This window comes from Clupea harengus, chromosome 22 (genome assembly GCF_900700415.2).
Source record: "Clupea harengus chromosome 22, Ch_v2.0.2, whole genome shotgun sequence".
Taxonomy (NCBI): Eukaryota; Metazoa; Chordata; class Actinopteri; order Clupeiformes; family Clupeidae; genus Clupea; species Clupea harengus.
The window spans coordinates 7,223,223-7,247,703 of NC_045173.1; the positions used below are offsets into that span (position 1 = coordinate 7,223,223).

Here is a 24,481-nt window from a genome sequence, read left to right on the forward strand (position 1 = left end):
CATGGAAGTTGTTACAGAACAGTCAGTACAATACAAGACACCTCCCCTGCATATGGCCCGCCCAAACCACTCCACCGTCTTTTTCTCTGCGTTACCCTCTCCTTACAAAATGTGCAGGTTATGAAAGACTAACTCATTCCTGATTGGCTGTTGCTCCAGCAACTCACCGTCTTACTAGCATCACTCCATACAGCTCTCCAATCGACGCGCTTTTTCTGCTTCGTGACGTGTGTCTCCTCTTACCTCATCCAATCCCTTGCCTTGAAGTTATTCGTCATTAATCGCGCTGCTTGTATTGTTTTCAGGTAGATGTAACTGTGCAGAGGTAAGTACCGGTAATGATATTTTTTCTCCTTAGGAACTTACTCCAATGAATGTGGATATTAATTATAAAACAGTACTTCCGGGCAGTTTAGGCTTGCGCGTTGCGTGCAGAACGACGGCTGAAAACAAGGCAATATAGGTCGTTATTTTATACCATAATTTCCAATCAGAAGTTCAGTGTTTAGTATTCGTGGTGTACATAGCCAGCCTCCTTACGCAACCATGATCAAGATGTAGATATCTTAAACTGATACTGTACTATAATATACAAGCTATACAATACCACCTTCCAATCTTGCAGACATTTTAACTAAACGCAAGGAGGACGTTTCAAGAATCCATTAATTCAATATGATCTCAATATAATCTACTGGGTTGACGTTTTGTTCATAGTCTACATTAATTAGTAAAGTTCATCGCATCGCTTAGTTGATGGACAGCTTTCTTTACACGATGAGCTCCACCTCACCTTTTCATCTGTCGGTGAAAGATGCTTTCAGATCACCAGTATGAAGAACATTACTGTTATAAACATGATTGGATCTCGAAATGATGTGCTCAGACTGATAATTCGGCCCGAAATAAGTAATTTGTGGTTTGCATGTACACCCGAAAGATCAACTCTATTAACTCATGCTCAAATCACACACTCTTTCCCTATAGTTCTTGTTCCTCAGTCATGGAGGTGAATGAAACAGCAACAATCTTGTCCTCTGCACTTCTGGCGGTGGACTATGTGGACTCGGTTCTGCCAGAGAACCCTCTGCAGCTGCCACTAGAGCAGGCATGGAACCATATACTGCAGAGCTACACCAAGTTCCAGATTGCTACCTGGGGTTCGCTGATTGTGCATGAGTTCATCTATTTCTTTTTCTGCCTGCCTGGCTTCATCTTCCAGTTCCTCCCCTTCCTGCAGAAGTACAAGATTCAGCAGGTAAGCAGGACTGCAAATGCAGTGGACTAAATAGGCCTGTTGTCTTCTTCATAGCTCTTGGACCCTTGTGTGTCTAGAAATAATACAGTATTGTATTTACGTTATGCCAAAGTTACTGCATGCTGAAATTATACTTCTATAAATATATACTAAACATATACTTCTATTATATATAAATATATAACTTCTTATACAATGGCCATTAATAGAATTGTCACAAACTATTCAATGGCCTCTGTTACAGAACAGCTGGAACATTTCATCACCAGAAATGTTAGAATCCAGGAAACACATTTTTGTTACTTTTGTTGCACTGATTATCACACACACTTGCATTTTTCTGGGGCTTCTGGACTTAAATATGAAAATTAGATGGTTGGAAGATTTTATTTATTTATTAATACAGGTGCCATTTAGGAGTATATCTTTCCTGCACTGTGAAAATGAGTTGGTCTATGACTTTACAAACCCGTGACATGGCTCCTGTGTGTGTGTGTGTGTGTGTGTAGGATAAACCTGAGACATGGGAGAAACAGTGGAAGTGTTTCAAGATGCTGCTCTTCAATCACTTCTGCATCCAGCTGCCTCTGATCTGTGGAACTTACTACTTCACTGAGTTCTTCAACATCCCTTATGACTGGGACTCAATGCCCCGATGGTGAGAGCAGGCGCGTGCACACACACACATACACACACACACACACACACACACACACACACACACACACACACACACAATCTCACATAGGCAACCCAAGGCCTATATGATGGCCATGTCAAAACAATCAGGGTCTAATCTCACTTTGGAATCCCAACTCGGTATCATAGAAAGAGACACAAGTCCAATATTCATGAATAAAGATCTGTCCACGCCACCAATGATAACTATTACAACAACAGTAACTATAACGATATGGGCGTCCACACTGAACGGCGGTAAGGAAGACATCTCATTCGTGTTTTAAAGCAACATTATGTAACAATTTTACCTTAAAATAACAGCTTCAAAATCTTTTTGGTGGTACACAGACTTGTAATACGGAGATTGGCGTCTGTGCCACTGCCACTGCACGCCTGGTACATCTGGTATTGCAATGTAACTCTAGTGGACAGGGTGCGACACCTCTCGGGAGAACTACGTAATGCTTTATGGCACCAGCTCACACAACAACAACTAGACCTTTCTGCTAGCTATAAGAAGAAGCTAGCCTACGTCGCATTCTTTCATAAATACCATTGGCAGGTATTCTCTGTATGGACATCATGGCAGCGGTGATGAAGAAGTAAGACTTTGTTGGAGGAAGCAAGGAAAAGTGAAAGAGAGAATAACCGAGCAAGAGACAGAACAGCCTTTACTCGTTGGCCAGAGCTAAAAGAGAAAAAAAGTCAGATGCAGAGCTGGCCTTCCTTCTGTTGGACTAGTCAGTAATAACTTATTTGCTGTCTTGCTATGTCTTGTGTTGCGCTTGCTTTGGCTGTGTAAGGAAAGTTGACTCGCTAGTTTTTCATCATACCTGCCAATGTTATTTATGAAAGAATGCGACGTAGACTGTAACCTTATCAGTGTCATCCCTGTGTCACAGAGATTTGTAGTTTTTCGTAGTCATATTTGTGTAAAATCTTGTAATATTACTCCATTCTTCTTTGGCTTCTGGCGTTGTCTTTGCCAGTTCCATATCCTTCAGCTTGTCAACAAACTGCACGTGTACCACTGTTCATTAGGGGTTCTCAAAGCACAATTTCTTTTTACGCAGCAGTGTAAAAGTGAACTACACTACACAACTTAGGGGGAGCTCAGAAGTATAATATGGCTTTAATGTGACGCCTTTTAAATTCGATGGATTCTGATTGACTGTCAGTGTTTCTATACGTCACACAATTGCTCTGAAAGTGATGACCAACTATAACGTTTTTCATGTTGTTATTGTTATAATGTGATGTGTATATGTTGCCGTTCTTATGCACTGCAGCGATGATAAGTTTAAGTTTTTATAGTTATTGTCGGCTGTGTGAACGGGCCTTTAGGCATCATTTAAAGCAAGGATTCATGATTTAGACATGATTTAAAGCAACAGTAGGCCAGTTTTGATACCATCTTCATTTTGATATAGGCTTACTGTATTTGCTAGCAAGTTTCTATCCACACCAACTGTGCTGTTGTTGGTGTTTGCAAGGTGTTTGCATGCATTTCAGGTAGTCAGCTCACAAATTTTAGACAAAAAGTCCTTACTGCTGCTCTGAATAAAGAGGTCTAAAGTGATTGTTGAGCTTACTCTTCAAACTGGTAACAAATTTGTCCTTTTGAACTCTTTTGAAGGCCGCTCCTGCTAGCCCAGTGTTTTGGCTGTGCTGTGATTGAAGACACCTGGCATTACTTCCTCCACCGAGCTTTGCATCATCGTAGTATCTACAAATTCATCCATAAAGTCCACCATGAGTTCACTGTGAGTAACACACACACACACACACACACACACACACACACACACACACACACACACAAACCAGATTCACACACATACTGAGAGAGAGAGTAAAGATACTGTCCTAAAAAGAGAGTAGAAATTGGCAGAGTATCTCCTCTCTGTCGTAGACACAAAACAGAAGTAAATCCTAACCAACAGGCTTTGTGACCAAAACCTTGTAGTGGAAACAGGTACACATAGTACACATCCTCTAAAAGAGAGAGAGAAAGAGGGAGGGTGAAAATAGTCTCCTAAAAAGAGATTGAAAATTGATGTCTCTGTCTGAGATATGAAGCAGAGGCCAGTGCAGGCTTAGTGACCATAGCCTTGCAGTGGAAACAGGTAGACATATAGAAAAACCTGGCTGCCAAATTAGGATGTGGTCAGTTCCAGACAGGCAGGGAGATGGAGGAGAACTTTCTTCTTCACAGTGGGAAATATATACAGAAATTAAGCAAACCAATTTAAATCCAATTACCCAATCTTTGAACACCTTGACAAAAATATAATAAAAATGGCTGTCCTTTCAGGAGAGTGACCTTCACCTAAATGTTAACATGTTTCATATATATATATATATACAGTCATGGACAAAAAGATTGGCACCCCTGCACTTCTGTCAGATAATGCACCACTACTCCCAGAAAATTGTTGCAATTACAAATGCTTTTGTATTCACATGTTTATTTATTTAGTTTGCATTAGAAAAACACAAAAAATCTGAGAAAAAATGCCAAATCTGACTTGATTCCACACAAAACTCCAAAAATGGACTGGACAAAATTATTGGCACCCTCAACTTAATAATGGGTAGCACACCCTTAAAAATAAAAAAATTAAAATATCTGAAATCAATCGCTTCCTGTAACCATGAATGAGGTGTCTTACACCTCTCTACTTGAATTTTGGACCACTCTTCTTTTGCCAACTGCTCCAGGTCTCTCACATTTGATGGGTGCCTTCTCCCAACTACTGTTTTGAGATCATGCCACAGTTGTGCTATGGAATTAAGATCTGGACTTATCTTGGCCACTTCAGAACTCTCCAGTGCTTTGTCTTAACCATTTCTGGGTGCTTTTTTGAAGTGTGCCATGGGTCATTGTCCTGCTGGAAGACCCATGTCCTCTGACGGACACCCAGCTTTCTGACACTGGGCCCTACATTGCGCCCAAAAATGATTAGGTAGTCCTCAGATTTCCTGATGCCATGCACACAGTCAAGGCAGGGTTCCAGAAGCAGCAAAGCAGCCCCAAAACATCGGTCCAGCTCCACCATATTTGCCTGTAGGGACTGTGTTCTTTTCTTTGAAAGCCTCATTCCGTTTTCTGTAAACAGTAGAATGATGTGCTTTACCAAAAAGCTCGACTTTGGTCTCATCTGTCCACAGGACGTTCTCCCAAAATGATTTTGGCTTCCCCAGGAGGGTTTTGTCAAACTCCAGTCTGGCTTTTTTATGTCTCTGTGTCAGCAGTGGGGACCTCCTTGGTCTCCTACCATAGAGTCCCATTTCATTCAGATGGCGACGGGTAGTGCGAGCTGACACTGTTGTACCCTGTGTCTGCAGGGCAGCTTGAATTTTTTTGGAAGTTGTTCTAGGTTTTTTATCCACCATTCGAACAATCTTTTGTTGCATTCTGTCATCAATTTTTCTCTTCCTTCCACATCCAGGGAGATTAGTGACAATGCCATGGGCTGTAAACTTCTTGATGACACTGCACACAGTGGACACAGGAACATTAAGATCTCTGGAGATGGACTTGTAGCCTTAAGATTGTCCATGCTTTTCTACAATTTTGGTTCTCAAATCCTCAGACAATTCTTTGCTCTTCTTTCTTTTCTCCATGCTCAGTGTGGTACACACAGACACACAACACAAAGGTTGAGTCAACTTTGCTCCATTTTAATTCTATATTACCAGCATCCGTCACTTGCCACAGGTGAGTTTAAATACAAATTAAAGGAGCATTACATGCTTGAAATACAATTATTTCCTACAATTTTGAAAAGGTGCCAATAATTTTGTCCAGTCCACTTTTGGAGATGTGTCTGGAATCATGTCAGATTTGGCTTTTCTTCTCTGCTTTTTTGCGTTGCTCCAATGCAAACAATAGAAATCAACATGTGAATACCAAAGCATTTGTAATTGCGAATTTTTTTTGGGAGAATTGGTACATTATCTGACAGAAGTGCAGGGGTGCCAATATTTTTGTCCAAGACTGTATGTGTGTGTGTGTGTGTGTGTGTGTGTGTGTGTGTCTGTGTGCGTCACCTGAGGGACACTAAGGGACACTAGTGTAACCTAAATGTAAACATGTTTCATATATGTGTGTGTGTGTGTGTGTGTGTGTGTGTGTGTGTCACCTGAGGGACACCAGTGTAACCTAAATGTAAACATGTTTCATATATGTGTGTGTGTGTGTGTGTGTGCGTCACCTGAGGCACACTAGTGTAACCTAAATGTAAACTTTTTTTCTTGTGTGTGTGTGTTTGTGTGTGTATATTGTGTGTATGTTCAGTCTCCTTTCGGGATGCAGGCTGAATATGCCCACCCTCTGGAGACTCTGATTCTGGGCTCTGGATTCTTCATTGGCATTATGGTGTTCTGCAACCATGTGGTGCTGCTCTGGGCCTGGGTCACCTTCAGACTGCTGGAGACCATTGATGTACACAGGTAAATACCATTTCTCTCGCATTCTTTTTAAGTGTAAATGGATGTTGCAGTGCTACCAGACTGGAAATTGTCACTATGTCCTGCATTCATAAAGTAGCAGTTAGACTTATAAAGGCCTGGGAGAATTTGAAAAAAGAAACTGCAGTACTGCCATCTTATGGAGATTTAAAAAATTACAATGTTGTACATTTTTTGCAGCTCTGGTGTGTGAGGTTATATCTATGCCATATGTGTTAATTTTAATCTGTTTGGTTTATGTATTGATTTATGCAGTAAAATGGGTATTGAGTATAAATAATGATATATATATATAATATAATAAATGAGTATATATACAGTTGGTCTGTTGATGCATTCATGTAGCTGTTTATTAACAAAATGTTCCTTATTTCTAAGAATAGTTTTTCATCAATTAATTAATTGTTCTGTGTAGATATGCTGGTCTTGGACATCTTTTTCTTGAAAATGGTCCATGTCTCAAGGACCTGAGCATTTGCGTATAATTCATTTGTAATTTTGTGGAGTGTCACACATTTTACTGAGTTTTTCTGTACCAGCACCAAAGTTGTGTCCCAACCAGTTATGTGTTATTGTTAAATCCTGCTACGCAGGATCGATGGTTGGGCAGTTGTTATATTGGTTAGGTTGCTGGCTATGAGTACTTGCATGTGACAGTGACAGGATTGGCCTCTGTGGGAAGTTAACATATTTTCCTGCGTATAACTACAAAAAATGTATTCCTGTATATGATTAGGACAAAATTAACATTGCACAAAATTATAGTAACATATATTTCTTGAACTTTGTATTCACATTTTTGCATGAGATCATGAATCTTTATATCTGTCTGGTTTGTGTCTGTGGCGAGGTGGGTGATATTGTCAGAAGCTCATGCCATGACGTTTTGATTCAGAATATCTTTCAGTCAGTCACTTTGGTACATTTCTAAGATCAGAATTAAAATCCTCAAAACTGTTTGTTAAACGTTCACATCATCTATTCACTTGTGCACAGCAATTTCTCATTATGTAGAACATTTTTTGTACACCTTTGCACATTTGTGCAAAAGGATATGTACATTGGCCCTCATTCTCGAACATTTTCTGAAGTTTCTTCTGAAATGTTTCTTACGGGCTTCGGAAAAACAACGTAAGCAAAAGACATCCGCCAAATTCATGCACGCTTGAAAATGCGGTCCTACGCAGCAGAAGTTGTCTGGGCTGTGCTCCCCCGGAAGAGTTTTCTTAAATTGAAAGCGCGTTCTCGTGCTCCTGAATTTGCATACATACACGCCCTGCCAGCTCCTTATAAGGGCACGCAACCGTAGTGACGTGTGCAGTCGGAATCGACCGAATCTACACGAAAGCAACTCGTAAACGAGTCATGTCAAAGCGGTTTCGTGTACATTACATTTAGTCATTTAGCAGACACTTTTGTCCAAAGCGACGTACAAGGGATAGAACAGTCAAGCTACGAGCAATAGAGACCTAGTGTAACAATAAATACTACTTTACATAAGAAATAGAAAAACGAAATAGGAAATAAAAACGAAGTGCAGGAATGTAACTGCTATAAGTGCAAGTTAAGCACTAGTCGAAGTGCCAGTTAGGAAGGGAGGTGCTCTCTGAAGAGTTGGGTCTTCAAAAGCTTCTTAAAGGTAGAGAGGGACGCGCCTGCTCTGGTAGTGCTAGGCAGTTCGTTCCACCAACGTGGAACTACTTGAAAATTCTGGATTGCCGTACTTGCACAGACGGCAGTGCCAAACGACGCTCACTAGACGAGCGCAGCATTCCGGTGTAGTCCTTTTATTTATTTTATGACATCACGGTGCCTCGTAGAATCATGACTATAGGCCTACATGTGAAACGTAATTGTTAATGATACTTTAATCCGAGGATCTGTAGAGTTGATGTGAACGCAATCACCAACGATTTCTCACAAATTCATTAACACGGAGAGTTTTCTTAAATGCGATTCCTCAAAAAACCACAAGATGGCCCACGGGGCCATCTTGTGGTTTTTTAAGGAATCGCATTTGAGAAAACTCTGGCCGAGTTACGACTGCTATTTCGAGTTCGGAAAGTCTTCTGAAGTTCAGAGCAAATCCCAGATGAGAGAACTTTCATGAATGCCGAATGTTGTCCTAAATCCAATTCCTCTTAAATTCTTCTTAACTGCGTTCGAGAATGAGGCCCATGATCTTACCCCCAAAACTTCTAGGAATCGATTAAATGTGTATCCCAGGACATGCAAATGGGTTACCATAGTTACCATTATGTGGTTACCATATGCTTCATCAGTATCTATTTTATTTTTTAACTTCATCCAATGGCAAAGTTATTTTATAAATGAAGGTGAAATGTCTGTGATCATCATGATTGGATAACATTACTTAGTTCTCCAAGAATTTATGGAGCATGCAAGATTGTTCCATTGTTTCTCAGCCCAGAAATGAGCATGTTTGCAGATATCTCTATATCTATGCAAATGTGTGTGTGTGTTTGTGTGTGTGTGTTTGCTCTTTCCTGTTTCTAACAGTGTTATTCCTTTGCAGTGGTTATGACATTCCTCTGAACCCTCTGCACCTGATCCCCTTCTACGCTGGGGCTCGTTTCCATGACTTCCACCACATGAACTTCGTTGGGAACTATGGGTCCACCTTCACCTGGTGGGACAAGCTCTTCAACACAGATGCCCAGTTCCACAAACATCAGCAGAAACAGAAACAGCAGTGAGGGTGTTTGAGTGGAAGTGAGTGGAAAGATGGCGAGACTTGTGAGTGAATGAATGAGTGAGTGAGTGAGTGAGTGAGTGAATGAGGGAAAATACAACGGGACAAGTGTATGTGAGTAAATGGAAGAGTATGACGATACGAGCAGAGAAGGTTCACAAATGCAAGTTTGTATTATTGTGAGGCTTAACTGATTCCTGGATTTGTGTGATCCTAACACCACCTAACACTATGTCATTAACCCACTGAGGCATGCTAACAGCTGAGAAGCATGGGCACAGAAGCTTGCAGTGGTGTGATTTCTGAGCACTTTACATTCCATCTATTATTTCTTTTACCTCGCCCCTTGAGAAAATAAAACAAGATGGTGATTTTTAGATTGAAGTTTTTGCATTATAGGACTTTTTGCATTTTGAGTTTGACTCCACATAGGCCTTACAATCTTTCAGAAGGTACGAGATATAACCCGTTTGAAACGTGGTTGTAATCTTCAAATGTTACTGACTGAGATAATGTGGAAGGACTGGCCACATTTTCATTTAAATGTCCAATTTGTAGTTTTCCTTGCGCTGGAATGAAAATAAAGACTTGATACCAATTGTATTTCAGCCTCTGTATTTGTATCCTGGTCTTCTAAGCTGACGACTACATCATACTTCGGTTGTTCACCATATTCCGAATTTTGATGTCACCTTATTTGCACAGGCCATGGAAACGGTTTACGTACTTTTTTAACATCTAAATAAAAAAAAAAACAGTAAGAAAGTAACTGACTGTACATTAAACGCACATGCAACCATGTATTTCTTTTTAGTATTCTTGATTTTACTGTATTTTCCTGATTATGATCCCGAGCTGTCTACCTTTTCTTCAGTATCTTTCCTCCGTGCCATCCCTTGCCGACGGCAGACCACGCCCCTGCATGCAGTGTCACTCCTTACGGGATTGCGCACTAGCAAGGATTTTAGTCAGTGGTGACGCGCTTCTGCAGTCGGCACTGGGATCTTCTATAGAAGCAGACAGGTAGCGTCAAACGCGGGCACGCGCATTGTCATCATCTCTGATCCGCTCATACTGCTGCTACGCACGACTACTGACACGACGCACATTAGTAGTAAAACGGTGGGGAAAACAAACCATTTCAGACGACGAGAAAAACCTTCATAAAAAAGGCAAACAACGGAGTAGACGGTGAGACGACATGAGATTGGTCCTGTCGGTGGTGTTTTGCGGAGCTCTTGCTGGGCTGGCAGCGTTCACAGATGCAGCCCCAAGTAGCTCGGGTGGAGATGGCGGCATCTCGTTCGAGTACCATCGCTACGACGAGATGCGAAAGGCGCTTGTGTCCGTTTGGTTGCAGTGTCCTTCCATCTCGCGTATCTACACTATCGGTGAAAGCTTTGAGGGGCGCGAGCTGCTGGTCCTGGAGATGTCTGACAACCCCGGAGTTCACGAACCAGGTCGGTCAATCCACCTACACTCCTGAGAATCTTCTGGTGCGATCCACCAGCGCATTATGGTAGACTGTTCATCTGGTCGGTCAAATTAAAGCCCTGCCCAAATAATTACAATTAACTCCTACTGCCTGTTTTTTTTGTTGTTGTTGTTGTTTTTTGTCAAAACCACAATTCCACCATTATTGCTAATGGAGGTTTAAAGTCAGTCACGCATTTACAGCTGTCAGGTAGCAGTGACAGTGTAGGTTACCTTAATAAGATGGATTCCGGTTTTTGGTGTTCCTCTGTGCGTATTAAGGTCATACTTTCAAAAAATGGGCGAGAAAATCTTTATCTCAAAACAATAGAGGGAGGAATATCTACAGGTAACATTAGATGTTGAAGCGCAGGATAGAGAGTGATCTGTCAGTATGGTCGCCATTTTGCGTGGTAGAAATAACTGGCTTGCACTAAATAACTAAAAGATTAATAGATCGCATCCGCTTGTTTAAACCACACATCACATCCAATTTATATTTATAAATAAATAGACGTTAAGTGACGATAGCGAACATATGTTGTTTACACATTAGAGGATGTGAGTGTTTATGTGCCAGAGATCAATAGAGGGCCTTGATTGCTCACTCCCCCCACCCCACTCCCTAGATCCCAAGCCTGGAGGTAGGGGGCAGAGGTAGGGGACATTGAAAAGCTATAGGCCTTTTGAACAGAGTTGGTGTAGTTAATTCTGTGCTCAATCAGCCCCCAGAATGACATTATGTTGATGGGTGTTTGGTCCGTAAAGAATGCAGTTCATTGAGAGAATGCAGTTCATAGTTTCAGATCTTTCTAGAACTTCAAACTACAAATTGCAGGCCCAGTGAAATCAAAGTTTTCCCAGTTCTGTTAGTCATCATTAATGACCAGAGGACAAAAAGGAACTGCTCAGGGGACAAAAAAAGAGGTTCAGCCTCTGGCCTGAGGAGTTGCATGTTCCCAAATACAGCGCTGCAGACTAATCGATTCATTATTTGATATCCACTTAGTTGATGTTCACTAGTTGACTAATAGGCATTGGGTAGAGTTCCCTTACGGTCATGTTTGTTTGTGTGTGTGTGTGTGTGTGTGTGTGTGTGTGTGTGTGTGTGTGTGTGTGTGTGTGTGTGTGTGTGTGTGTGTTAATTAGGGGGTGCCGTAGAGGGGTAAGTGTAACTAAAATAGCACAGTTAGTACCCCATTTGAGAGTGTGTGTGCATTGGGAGTGAGTCACTGGTAGGATGGAGCCTTTATTGCTACCAGATGACTTTCAGCAAGCGCCCCCGCCTTGTTACCAGGAGCAACCAGCTGCTCCCCAGTGGTGGCGGCACACAAAAGAAAAATAGGTAGAGATGTCCATGATGAAAGAACCAACCGAAGGATGGCTAATATTGTGACGTATTAATACTGCATGTAATTTCACAGTGTTTTGACCCATCGCAGACAATGTAGTGGAGAAATCTGAGGTGAGGCAGGAATAGTCGTTTCCGTGGTGACAGATCGGCTTATGCTGGGGGCTGTGCAGTGCACTCGTGTGGTTGGCTGAGGGTGAGGAGGACTTAAGCGCGCAGTGCCTTGTGTCTCGCACAGGCCATCTGTTCCCACTGTGTAACCACACACGCAAACAAACACACACACACACACACTCATTTAATTGTGTATATATGTATATAAGCAAAGGCCTTAATTCTTTATCCACGTAAACTTGTATTGCACAGTGTTATTTTGATTTGGCCTCGCTTAACAGAGTGTTTAAAATATCTCATGGTGGCAGAATGGATATTAAGTATATTCAGCTGGAGGTGAATGATTCTCATATTTTCACAGGACATGGATAGCTTGGCTTTATGTGTGTTTTGAGTTTGGGTTTCATTGCTTGGAACCTGATACAGCCTTTTGGGAAACACCTGACATTTCACTAGCCAGAAGAGTGAGAATGTAGAAACATGCAGCCCTAGCCTGGGGTAAGAGGTGTGGAAGGTGAGCTAAGTGTGTTCTAACAAAGAATGTACATATCAACATATATGGGTCTGAAAAAAAACTGGTTTTGCTAACTGAAGCCTGGTGATAGTACACATGAGCGTGTAAACTGAAATGAATTTAAGGCTCATAGTGGATGGCTCATTTTAAATATTCATCTCTGTCATTCTTTCATGAAAAATATGAAAATCATAGGATTTCCTTTCATTGAGTTAGACATGGCACATTCTTTATGGTGATGTTTCACACTTTGACGCATCAATTTCTTTTAAATAAAGGATAACCCTCTTGTTGGGGACCATCATTATGCCTTAGGTATAACTTAGTATTGAGATGGAGTAAGTTTAGGCAATATAGACAAAAATGTTGATCACAGTATTTTCAACTGTGTGGATGGTATCAGTATTATATCAAGTATTTATCGTCGGAAGTTCATACACTTAATGCTATTTTATCTTTCTAGTAGCAAAAGCAGCAACATTTTGCATTTCAAAAGTATTATTATTTAAACAAGAAGGTAAAGAAGATTAAGATATCAAAACTATTTTTAATTAACATTATAAACATGAAACATAGCTTAAAGAGTTTTTCTAATTGAACAGTTACGATAAAACAATTATCATGATGAGGCCCCTAATTACTAGCTCAATTACCATCTGTTCCTCTGGATGACTGAAAGCAAAAAAACAGGAAACTAAAACTTCAATGAAAAGTCATCAAAATCGCCCTCAAAGTTCGTAGTCAGGAAGACCAGCCTGTTGACATTTTCAGGCTTGAGGGATGTTCTGGTGCATGTCATGCCATTGTGAAGGCAAGTTAGGCTACTGTGTGGGTGTGTGTCACCTACTGGTGTTTGCTAGGCAGTTTTGTTTTGTCGAGCTTTCCATAGTTTACAATGGCAAGCTGGGAACATCGCCAACATTTCCACCAGCCAAAAATATGTTCCATTCCACTTTAAATCTAGGCACTGTTGTAATTAATCAGATTAAATTAAAACGATTTCACGGTTTACTAGTTACATAGTTAACTCATTCAGTAATTGTAAGCAAGATATTTAGGCAGACTACCAGTAATTGATGTGGAATTCTCTGACAGCTGAAGTTTGTATGCTTTATTTATAAATTATCCCAGTATTATGTTTAAAAAATATCCCAGTATTGGCGGTATTGCAAAATTCTTGTGGTAGCATGAAGTAATATAGACAACTATAATGCCAAAATACTACTCACTCCTAAAATGAACACACACACTGCTGGTCCAGGGCAGCAGTACAATTATTGAAGTTTAATGTTGAAATGAAATTACACAACATTCAATGAAACAACATTAACGTTTAATGTTACAGTGCATTATGACCGGGATTAAGCATCTCTGTGTCTTATAGGCTATGTCTTTTATAAGAGAATGAACATGCAGTGCATTCAGAAGGTATTCAGACCTCTTCACTTTTTTTGTATGGGGTATTGAGTGTAAGTTGATAAGGGAAAAATAAATGTAAAAGATTTTTAAATAAACATGACAAAATGTGAAAAAAGTGAGGGGGTCTGAATACTTTACTAAATCTATTGTTCTCTTTCTGAGGTAGTTTGGGAGTCTTTTGTCCTTGAACTATCCTGCTTCATTAAAATGAAAATCCAAGCCATACTGCTTTCCCAGCTCCAGGGAAGCAAACAACAGATGTAGGACTATCTGTGATGGTGAAGCGTGTGCATGTTTGTGACCGTTTGAACTGAATGTGAAAAGTCATGCTTAATGAGGAACTTCCCCAGCTACATTCATTAGGAAGTGCAGCTCTCTCTCTCTCTCTCTCTCTCTCTCTCTCTCTCTCTCTGTGTCTGTGAGAGAGAGAGAGCTGTTTTTCAGTCTTATGTAAGATGATTTATTTTGGGGATTCATTTTACATTCTCTCTCTCTCTCTCTCTATCCCTCTCTCTCTCCCTGTTTGTGCTTGGGAATCTCTGTTAATGCATTAATATAATGTACTCCATCTAGTGTTGTAGGCCCAAGGATAGCTGTGTGTTCCAATCACAGGGCGGTATGTGTTTGTTTGGAAAAAGACCCTATTGACGTCAGAGAAATGAATGATTCACCATATCGCTGTGTGTGTGTGTGTGTGTGTGTGTGTGAGTGTGTGAGTGTGTGTGTGTGTGTGTGTGTGTGTGTGGGTGTGCACGTCATTGGTTTGAAATAAGGGTGGTCTCTATTACCTGAAGTAGTATCATGATATTTGTTATAAAAATATTTATGACAATTTGATAAAATACTAGGGATGCACGATACCACTTTTTTACAAACCGATACGAGTACGAGTATTTTTATTTGTGTACTTGCCGGTACCGATACCGATACTTCTTAGATTTGGTCTCCATGAAAGTGCAATTCATTTGGAGGCAGATTTTATTTTATCCTCTGCAGATTATGTCAAGCCTATAGTACAAAATTAACAGAAGGCTATCCCAAGCCAAAAATAAACAGAGCTTTCTGGTTTTAACACACAAAAAAAGCCTTCAAACAGACAATATCATCACATTAGACAAAATGCAAATATAACCAGATAAAGGCAATTCAATTTGCTGCATAGTTAACAACACAGTCTGCTTAACAAAAAGTGAACAGAACTATTACTGGATTAGCACAAGAGCACATTTCAGTTACAAAAGGATCAGAAGAATCTCCTGCTCAAGTACACAAACAATCACTTAACCTATGTGGCACAGTCTTTCTCTCTACCTCTCTCTCTCTGTGTGTGCGTGCGCGTTTTTTTCTTTTGCAAGAGGTCAGTTAAGATTGGTTGCTTCGGTCTTGCGCCACTAGCATCAGTGAACTCTGTGTACTTAGCACTATGGTGCGTCTTCAGATGTTTAATCAAATTGCTTGTGTTAAACAGAGTACTTTCCTTTCCGCCCCTCGACACCGTAGCAGTGCAGATCTTACACTGTGCCTTACTCCTGTCGTCGTCATTTATCTTAAAATGAGCCCAAATCGCCGTTAAGGCAGCACAACGGAATTGCTAATCGCTAACGAGATGCTAGCAGCTAAATTTAGCGAAACCTGTATACTGAAATACTTTGACACTATGACAAACTTTCCTAACACAGTCAAACATCAAGCAAATGCAACACAAGACGGCAAATAAGCTACTTACTAGTCTGGCAGAGAATGGTGGGACAGGTAGGACAATAAATCACATTTTGTGTCAGCATAGCCCGGCCAGTTTGATGCAGTGAAATACTGATGAGTGGTATCGGTGCTTGGTATCGGCAATTCAACTACGAGTACGAGTACGAGTATTTTAACGAAGTATCGGCACCGATACTGGTATCGGTATCGGTGCATCCCTATAAAATACCAAAACACTGCAGCGGTGGCCATATACATTTTTTTTTGTCTGTCTGTCTGTCTGTCTAAATTCAACAAATGATACCAACTGTATCAGATTGCATTGTATCGCATCACATTTAATTGCGTGGAATTGCACTGAATTGTGCCGTATTAAAATGTATAGTCCCGGAATGATATCGTAGCCATTTTACACGTTAGGGATCATCTTATAAGGGTGAGATGCACAGCCCTATTAAGAATACAAAAGATTGGTTCTTGGTGTATTTTAAGGCATACATGGGTTTTTTTTTTCTTTTGTGTCACACATTCTAGAGCTGGGCTCATTACTGCTGTTTATGGCTGGTCAATTAGGTGCTTCAGCCTCATTGAATCATGGGAAATGTATATGTATTGTCCACGTCCTCCCCTGGCTTCAACTGTGTGCATGGAAACGACCCATCTATCACTGTGTGTGTGTTTGTGTATGCAAACACATGTCGCTAGAGGTTTGCATGTCCAACTTCCACATAAATGTAAAAAAGAGCCACGCTGACAGTGGGAGAGACACATATAACGCTACCCTGGGCCGTGATGTCCCCTGCAGTACAACGCCTCCATCTGCTCTGCAGCTGGCTTTTTCAGCTCTTTGAGTTGATTGCCCTGTGTGCATATGTGTGCGTGTGTGTGTGTGTGTGTGTGTGTGAGTGAGTGATGGCAAGATGTTGGTTTTGCATTGCTTTATGTGCAGAAGACCACATCCCTCCCATCTTAATTAAAGGAGGGCAACAGATTATTTACAGAACAGAAAGAGTAAGTAAATGATGGAAACAACACATTCACATATTAGTATGCAGTAGTAATGTAACAGGCAGTAATGTCTTCATGTTTTCCATCATTCCATCTTTCTAGGATGGAATTCTGAAAGAGGCTATTCAACAAAATGGTGAACCACTCATGTAATGGAAGAACACAGAATGTAACATGTCATATGCCTTTTCAAAGCCAGAGTTCTTGAAATCTACGTATCTTTATCTTTTTATCCAACAAAATGCACTGTGAGAGAGACAGATTGTCCTAAGCCCAGGTACCTGGAGGGGAAGAGGTGTGTGTTATACGTGTGTTTGAGAGAGAGAGAGGGAAATAAAGAGCATGACTATCTGTGTGAAACAGGTCAGGAGTGATTAACAGCAAGACAAGACAGGATAGGATCAACCATACGCTTACACATCCGACACCACAGATAAGAAATCTGCCTGCACAGTACGCAGAGCATCCTGTCTGTTAATGCGTTGTGGTGTTATATGTTTACAACATGAGGTGGTCTGCATGCGTTTCCACACCCACGGTATTTTCTTCACAGAGAAAATGTGAAATTATTACTCACCTCTCGGGAGAAGAAAAAAGACAGTTGATGACTAACAATTCCATAAATGATCAGAGATTACCATTCCAATCATAATTCAGTTTTGGACGTAGAGTAGCACATTCTATTGGTTTAATATGACTCTTTCATGTGATGAAGAACAGCCCACAAAAGGTGTTCTGCACCATCAAATCAAGAGGCGAGAGCGAGGATAACATGTAAAAAAGTTTATTGTGATAACTGCAAAGAGTCTCAAAACAGACTTGAAAAATATTTAAAAATTGGAACAAATCTGTAATGAAAAATGAAGATCACAAATCTATAACACATAAAATAATCATATAAGGCCGGCACTGGTTAGAAAGAAATCTTGGTCACTATATCAAAAATAAATAATCACATGAAAATGCTCAACGCTCAACAACTTATAGGTGTATATGGAAAACATTAGGGTCACCCTACTCTCAGAATATCCTCCTTGACCTCTGCCATTTTAAGCCAGATTGGAACCCTCTAGACTCCTGATTGCCTTAACACTTCCTGGCTGCTTACTCCACAGACCTAATGCCATGTCCAGAGGACTGCAGGCCCTAACACAGACACTCTTACATCAGGCAAATAATACTTCTGTGATGACTGTCATCAAAGGCATTGAGCATGGTCTTGGCCAAACCTGAGCCTATGCTTTTAAAATAACTCCTGCGTCGCTCACAGTTATGTTTTTATGTGTGATTTCAGATTTCTACTGAAACTTTATTGTCATTTTATAGCTCTGCATACAACGTAATGTAGAATGCTGCTCCTCTTGGTGACATGAAGAACAACGTATAACAACAACAAAAATATAATAAAGTAAATAAAAGATTAAGAATAAAAAAAAAGAGAACTGTCATTCCAATTTCCACGTGCAATGGTAGGGAGTATAAGTAGCCCTGAGGTACTATGTAATATTACTCAGTCCTTACATATCCTCCGAGCATAAATAGAAGTAACATTATTGTCTTACACACAAGAATAAAGTGACTGAAATGGAATAAAGTGACTGAACTAGTAGTATTGCACATTTGATATTCTACATTTTAGTGCATTTGTGAGTATATCGTGCTGATAGCCGTTGGGAAAAAACTGTCCTTTAGACATGTGGTCATTGCTCCTGAGGACCTGTACCGCCTGCCAGAGGGCAGGAGATTAAACAGGTGATGGCCTGGGAGTAATGTGTCTTTGATGTGTTTGGCCCTGCTGAGGTAGCGGGAGCAGGCAATGTTTTTCCAGAGAGAGTAGTGAGAAGCAAGTGATTTTTTTTTTGGCTGTTGTAATTAGTCTTTGGAGGCCTCACTTGTCTGCCGCAGTGCAACTGGGTTACCATGCCGATATGGTAGTTTGGTCATTTCGATGGTAGAGCGGTAAAAGCCCACCAGCAGCTTACACTCCAGGTTGTTTTTCCTGAGCACTCTCAGGAAGTGCAACCGCTGCTGTGCCTGTTTGATGACTGCTGAGACCAGGAGAGGTCACCACATATGTGGGCTTTCCACATAGTCCCCATTGATGTGAGGTGGGGCTGGGTGTACACGTCGCCTCCTGAGGTCCAAAATATTGTCTTTTGTTTTTGTGGTCATATTGTTGTCTGAGCACCACACTGACAGTTTCTGTACCTCAGCTTTGTAAGCTGATTCATCATCTCCTTAGATGATTCCGATCACAGGAGTATCATCAGCAGATTTGATGATGTGTTGGGGGGGATGGGGGTAGGAGTACAGGGAGTGTACAAGGAATTAGAGTAGTGGGCTCCGTACACAGCTGTGTGGACATCTGGTTCTGAGCGTGATGGGGGAGGAGAGGTGAGGGGCCAAGTCTAACAGTTTGGGAGGAAGTCCTTGATCCAGGTGCAGATGGGGGCCTAGTGCCGCTAGTTTTCTGACTAGTATGCCTGGGATGATTCAGTTGTAGCTTGGTGTGTGTGTGTGTGTGTGTGTGTGAGCGTGTCTGTGTGCGTTACTGCATGTGTGTGTGGGTATATGTGTCTGTGTGTGGTCTACAGTGGTGAAAAAACGTTTTCTAAGTGTGTTTTGCATCTGTGTTTGTGTATTGCAGGCGAGGCAGAGTTTAAGTACATTGGGAACATGCATGGGAACGAGGCCGTGGGCCGAGAGCTGCTGATCTACCTGGCTCAGTACATGTGCAATGAGTACCAGAAGGGCAACGACACCATCATCAACCTCATCCACTCCACACGCATACACATCATGCCCTCCATGAACCCTGACGGCTTCGAGAAGGCTGCCTCCCAGGTAACTCTCACACACACACGCACACACACACACACACACACACACACACACACACACACACACACACACACACACACACACACACACACACACACACACACATTTACACATTTGCACATTTGCATGTGTATACACACACATGCCCATAGACACACATGCGCACACCCACAGACACTCATGACAATATGCATACAAGCACAATATGGACCTGATTTGCTGATAATTCATATGAAATGTAGTGTCTTTGATGGAGATAATTTCGAAACACTGTTAATGACTTCAGAATATATTAATCAAGTGCCTTGTATTAATATATACCTTTTCTGTGTTTCTGTGTGTGTGTGTAACTTAGATTATTAGGTGCCACTTAGTCTGCATTTGTACAAAAGCATGTTTAGACCAGAGGTGATATACTTATATGCAACTCTGGAGTCCTGAGATAACAAGAGTGAATTTTCACCTATCAGTCTTAACTGCCTGAACTTAACAAGAAAACCAACAACTTCCACATACAACAGCACTATGTGCCCTTCTGCCTGACCTTGATTTCCCCTCTCCCTGTGTGTGTGTGTGTGTGTGTGTGTGTGTGTGTGTGTGTGTGTGTGTGTGTGTGCAGCCAGGTGAGATGAAGGACTGGTTTGTGGGCCGAAGTAATGCTCAGGGGATTGATCTGAATCGCAACTTCCCTGACCTGGACCGCATTGTCTACATGAACGAGAGGGACGGAGGACCCAACAACCACCTGCTGGAGAACATGAAGAAGGCTGTAGATGAGAACACCAAGGTGAGGGGAAGAATGAAGGAGCAGAGAAAGATGCCCTGGGTTTGAGATGCCATGTCTTAATGTCATGTGGTGTGTGTATGTGTGTGTGTGTGTGTGTGTGTGTGTGTGTGTGTGTGTGTGTGTGTGTGTGTTTCAGCTGGCTCCTGAGACCAAATCTGTCATTCACTGGATCATGGACATTCCCTTTGTCCTGTCTGCTAACCTGCATGGAGGAGATGTAGTGGCCAACTACCCCTATGATGAGACACGCAGTGGTATGTTCAGACAGACATCACCCATCAACTAAAGCACAATCTTCTGTGTGTGTGTGTGTGTGTGTGTGTGTGCACGTTTGTGTGTATGTGCGTGCGTGTGGTTGTGTTTATTTGTGAGTGTGTGTATGTGCATACGTGTGTGTGTTTGTGTGTATGTGCACAACATTTCTATGGAGTTTTACACTGGCTTATTACAGATTTCTTAACAGCATGTTGTGGCTTGATGACTCACTGCCCCCACACACAGCTTTATAGAGAAGTAATAATGGACAGCAGATGCTGGCGCAGGTGGATGAGGTCTTAACACAAAGTGTGTGTGTGTGTGTGTGTGTGTGTGTGTGTGTGTGTGTGTGTGTGTGTGTGTGTGTGTGTGTGTGATTTAATGTTTCTCCACATGTTTTGTTAGTCTTGTTAAAATGAGAGATACCAAGACCCAGGTGAGTTGTGTAAATGTGCTCTCCCAGTAATTTATGACTTTCTCCTTTCTGTTTTCCTTTCCTTTCCTCCCTTCCTTCCTTCCGTTCTTTCTTTCTTTCTTTCTTCCTTTGTTTTTCTCTCAGGTTCTACACACGAGTACAGCGCGAGCCCCGATGATATTACTTTCAAGAGTTTGGCTCATGCTTACTCCGGCCTTAACCCAGTGATGTCGGACCCCAACCGCGCCCCATGCAGGAAGAACGACGACGACTCCAGCTTCAAGGAGGGCATCACTAATGGAGGGGCCTGGTACAGTGTGCCTGGAGGTACGAACTATTTTAATCACACTCACACTCACACTCACACATTTGAATTGATTCAATTGTGAGATCACACATTTGAATTGATTCAATTGTGAGATCTCACAATTGATTGGTCTTCCTTGAAGCTCATACTACCCATGTGACAGGAAGCTATTATGACATGACATGCCATGACATTGATTCAAACCATAAGTGATCCATTCTATCTGTATGTGACTGCAGGCATGCAGGACTTTAACTACCTGAGCAGTAACTGCTTTGAGATCACCCTGGAGCTGAGCTGTGACAAGTTCCCTCCTGAGGACACACTCAAGCTTTACTGGGAGCAGAACAAGGACTCACTAGTCAGCTACGTACAGCAGGTGTGTGTGCTGATGTTTGTATGAGTATGAGTATGTATATGTCTCTGTGTGTGTGTGTGTGTGTGTGTGTGTGTGTGTGTGTGTGTGTGTGTGTGTGTGTGTGAGCCTCTGTTTCATATGCATATGTACATTTTCTCTGCAGGTCCACCGTGGGGTGGCTGGCTTCGTGAGGGACCTCCAGGGTAACCCAATCTCCAATGCCTCAGTGTCTGTGGAGGGCATTGATCATGACCTCGCCACAGGTGGATATTCACAGCATACCACACTCCTACTGAAGTACACTTCACATTCATCAAATGCCATTCATCTGTACAAACTAGTCCACTATTGCCAGTCAGTGTATATTACTAGCATAGACCTTTTTGACAGGACATAAAGTAAATTGAGTGTCTTCTTTAGCTTTTGCATTCCCACCCATAAATAGCCATTATTCTTTGAAACATCCCATATTTTCCCAAACAAAGGTGATCCTTAGTCTTAATAAATAGTGGCCATGGCTTAATTGTTATCAACAAGATTGATCTCTCTTACTTCAAAACGGGCTCACATGAATGAAAGTGTATTTAGCCCTCTAGTGGACAATACAGGTATTATATTATATGTCAGTGACACAATGCTAACTAATGCCATTTCTGTTGGTGTTCATATACTAAATAACTATACTAATACTAACTAACTCTGTCCCCTCTCCCTTTCAGCAAAGGACGGTGATTACTGGCGTCTTCTGGCTCCTGGAAACTACAAGGTATCAGCCTCGGCTCCCGGCTACCTCTCAGTCATCAAGAAAGTGGCCGTTCCCTACAGTCCTGCTGCACGGGTAAACTATCAACTTACATGCAGGCGACGCCTGGTGACAAAAATAAATAAGGAAATTAATTGAAAAAAAAAACCAGTGGCAGTTTGAATCTTGTTTTCATTCTGTATCGTCTACACTCTCTCTTTCTTCTTGTTCCTGTTTCAGGTGGACTTTGAGCTGGAGTCTCTCGAGGAGAGGAAAGAGGAGGAGAAGGAAGAGCTTATGGACTGGTGGAAGATGATGTCAGAGACACTGAACTTCTAATTGGGCTTGGTCCGCATATCTCGCGTCTGATTGGCTGCTGCGGTGTGAGCCATTGAGATGTAAAATACTTAGTCTCCTGGATGTCTGCTCACTTGCTGTAAAGAATGCACCGTTTTTCTTTGGCTTTTCATTTCTATTTTTAATGATTATCTTTAATGTTATTGTACTAAGTATAAGCTGCCTATGTGTGTTTTGTGGGATCGCACACCAGCCTCAGCCCTAAACTAGGCAAACACATTAACCAACACACAACTGTGGTTATAAAAACTGATGTTACACACACACACACACACACACACACACACACACACACAGGCAGACACACACACACACACAAACACACTTATAGGCAGTATGTGGTGCAGACTGTCCTCCTTTGTGAAGTTGTGTTCTTCCTTGTTCATGTGAGGTTTTCTGTAATCATGGTCACCACATCTATAATCAATCAGGACACTGTGTTGTGTTGAATGTATGCTATAGAGATGATAATAATTATGAATGATGCTTGTACAAAAGACACTACATACACACTCCGATACACATACAGAGTATGACCAATACTTGCATATCTCCTACATTCTGTGCAGTACAAACACACAAACACACACACACCTTCTTTCTACCTATTAGGAAAACAAAACTTATTAAAAGTGAATTTAGAATTTAAAGTTAAATATATTATAGACATTAATGTTGTATTATGACACTGTAAACTTAACAGTATCTTTCCAATTTGAATACAGCAGCACAAATGTAATTCATGTTATTTTATTACAGTAGCAAGTAGGCTAAGCCTCAACACTCTGTACGTAGGGTTGGTGGTTGTTGGTTATATCAGTTGCACAAGCAATGTAACATAGAGCCATGACATGCACACAGTTTTACACACATGGACATGCACAATTATATACCAACAGTTTTTATCAATTCCATTATACCCAAGTTTCCGAGTATTCAAGTATTAAATATTTACAATCATACACACATGGGAGCACCGCACTAAGCACACACTTCCACGCATACAGACATGTTTTCCACTGCTCCCCGCAGTTGATGTTACTCCAAATGGTCCTATCACCTGAACTGTTGCCATGGATATCCATCACTGACGTCTGCACTTGGATTCAGTGACCCAGTCAAGTGATCATGAATGTAAATTAAATGAGCTGAGATGATTTGAACAATAAAGTCCTCCCTTTCTGTTGTCACTCTGCCCTGTGGTGTGGTCATCCTTCTGGGCCGGAGAGGCCTGACGGTGGAGCTGCCCGTGAGGAGAACCAGCTCTCCAGTTGGTTGGGGCGTTTCTCTACCGTGTCTCTGTATATTCAGTAAAGGGTTAGAGGAACTCCCGGACAGATACTTCATTTTTTTTAACCTTTTGCATAGTAGGGTAGAATGGCAGTTTAGATCACTTATATAAAACACACCCCTGCCTTAGTCTGTTCAAATGCTCTGACTATGAAATTTACTGAAAGTCAACCAGGTCATATGTAGGATGGTAATAGTGATGAAGATGAGGTCATTCTAATGGTGATCGGGGCCTAGCTCTGATCTTGTGCGACTATGTCATTACTGTGTTCATAAGTGGCATGTGTGCTATACCTCTGGGTTGCTAAGTGACATGTGTGCTATACCTCTGGGTTGCTAAGAAGAATTCAGGAATGACACTGGGTGCAGGGAGCTATGATGGAGGGGTGGTAAATACCCTTGCCGTTCGCCGTTGCTGTCATAG

At 41.5% G+C, this 24,481-nt stretch overlaps 2 protein-coding genes across 3 annotated transcripts; both read left to right on the forward strand.

The window, feature by feature from the left end:
* The first annotated feature begins 212 nt into the window (after positions 1 to 212).
* msmo1 (methylsterol monooxygenase 1) lies at positions 213 to 9,728 on the forward strand. Of its 2 annotated transcripts, XM_031559631.2 has the most exons (6): positions 213 to 325; positions 988 to 1,258; positions 1,768 to 1,916; positions 3,576 to 3,702; positions 6,240 to 6,394; positions 8,949 to 9,728. In XM_031559631.2, the coding sequence occupies exons 2-6, from the start codon at positions 1,004 to 1,006 to the stop codon at positions 9,127 to 9,129; spliced, it is 867 nt and encodes a 288-aa protein (XP_031415491.1). In that variant the 5' UTR covers positions 213 to 325; positions 988 to 1,003; the 3' UTR covers positions 9,130 to 9,728. The 2 variants fall into 2 exon arrangements, with proteins under 2 accessions (XP_031415491.1, XP_012686787.2); XM_012831333.3 differs by lacking the exon at positions 213 to 325 and having other exon boundaries at positions 520 to 1,258.
* Positions 9,729 to 10,115: 387 nt separating this feature from the next.
* Positions 10,116 to 23,957, forward strand: cpe (carboxypeptidase E). Its single transcript, XM_012831332.3, has 9 exons — positions 10,116 to 10,585; positions 19,353 to 19,549; positions 20,166 to 20,333; positions 20,470 to 20,587; positions 21,148 to 21,330; positions 21,550 to 21,689; positions 21,832 to 21,931; positions 22,388 to 22,506; positions 22,651 to 23,957. Exons 1-9 carry the CDS (start codon positions 10,327 to 10,329, stop codon positions 22,747 to 22,749), a joined length of 1,383 nt encoding a protein of 460 aa, XP_012686786.1. The 5' UTR covers positions 10,116 to 10,326; the 3' UTR covers positions 22,750 to 23,957.
* Positions 23,958 to 24,481: the final 524 nt, after the last annotated feature.

Coding starts and splice junctions, on each gene's coding strand:
- cpe (XM_012831332.3), top strand. CDS start 10,327: ATGAGATTGGTCCTGTCGGTGGTGTTTTGCGGAGCTCTTGCTGGGCTG. Junction 10,586..19,352: donor CCCCGGAGTTCACGAACCAG/GTCGGTCAATCC, acceptor TGTGTATTGCAG/GCGAGGCAGAGTTTAAGTAC. Junction 19,550..20,165: donor TCGAGAAGGCTGCCTCCCAG/GTAACTCTCACA, acceptor GTGTGTGTGCAG/CCAGGTGAGATGAAGGACTG.
- msmo1 (XM_012831333.3), top strand. CDS start 926: ATGTACACCCGAAAGATCAACTCTATTAACTCATGCTCAAATCACACA. Junction 3,703..6,239: donor AAGTCCACCATGAGTTCACT/GTGAGTAACACA, acceptor GTGTATGTTCAG/TCTCCTTTCGGGATGCAGGC. Junction 6,395..8,948: donor GAGACCATTGATGTACACAG/GTAAATACCATT, acceptor ATTCCTTTGCAG/TGGTTATGACATTCCTCTGA.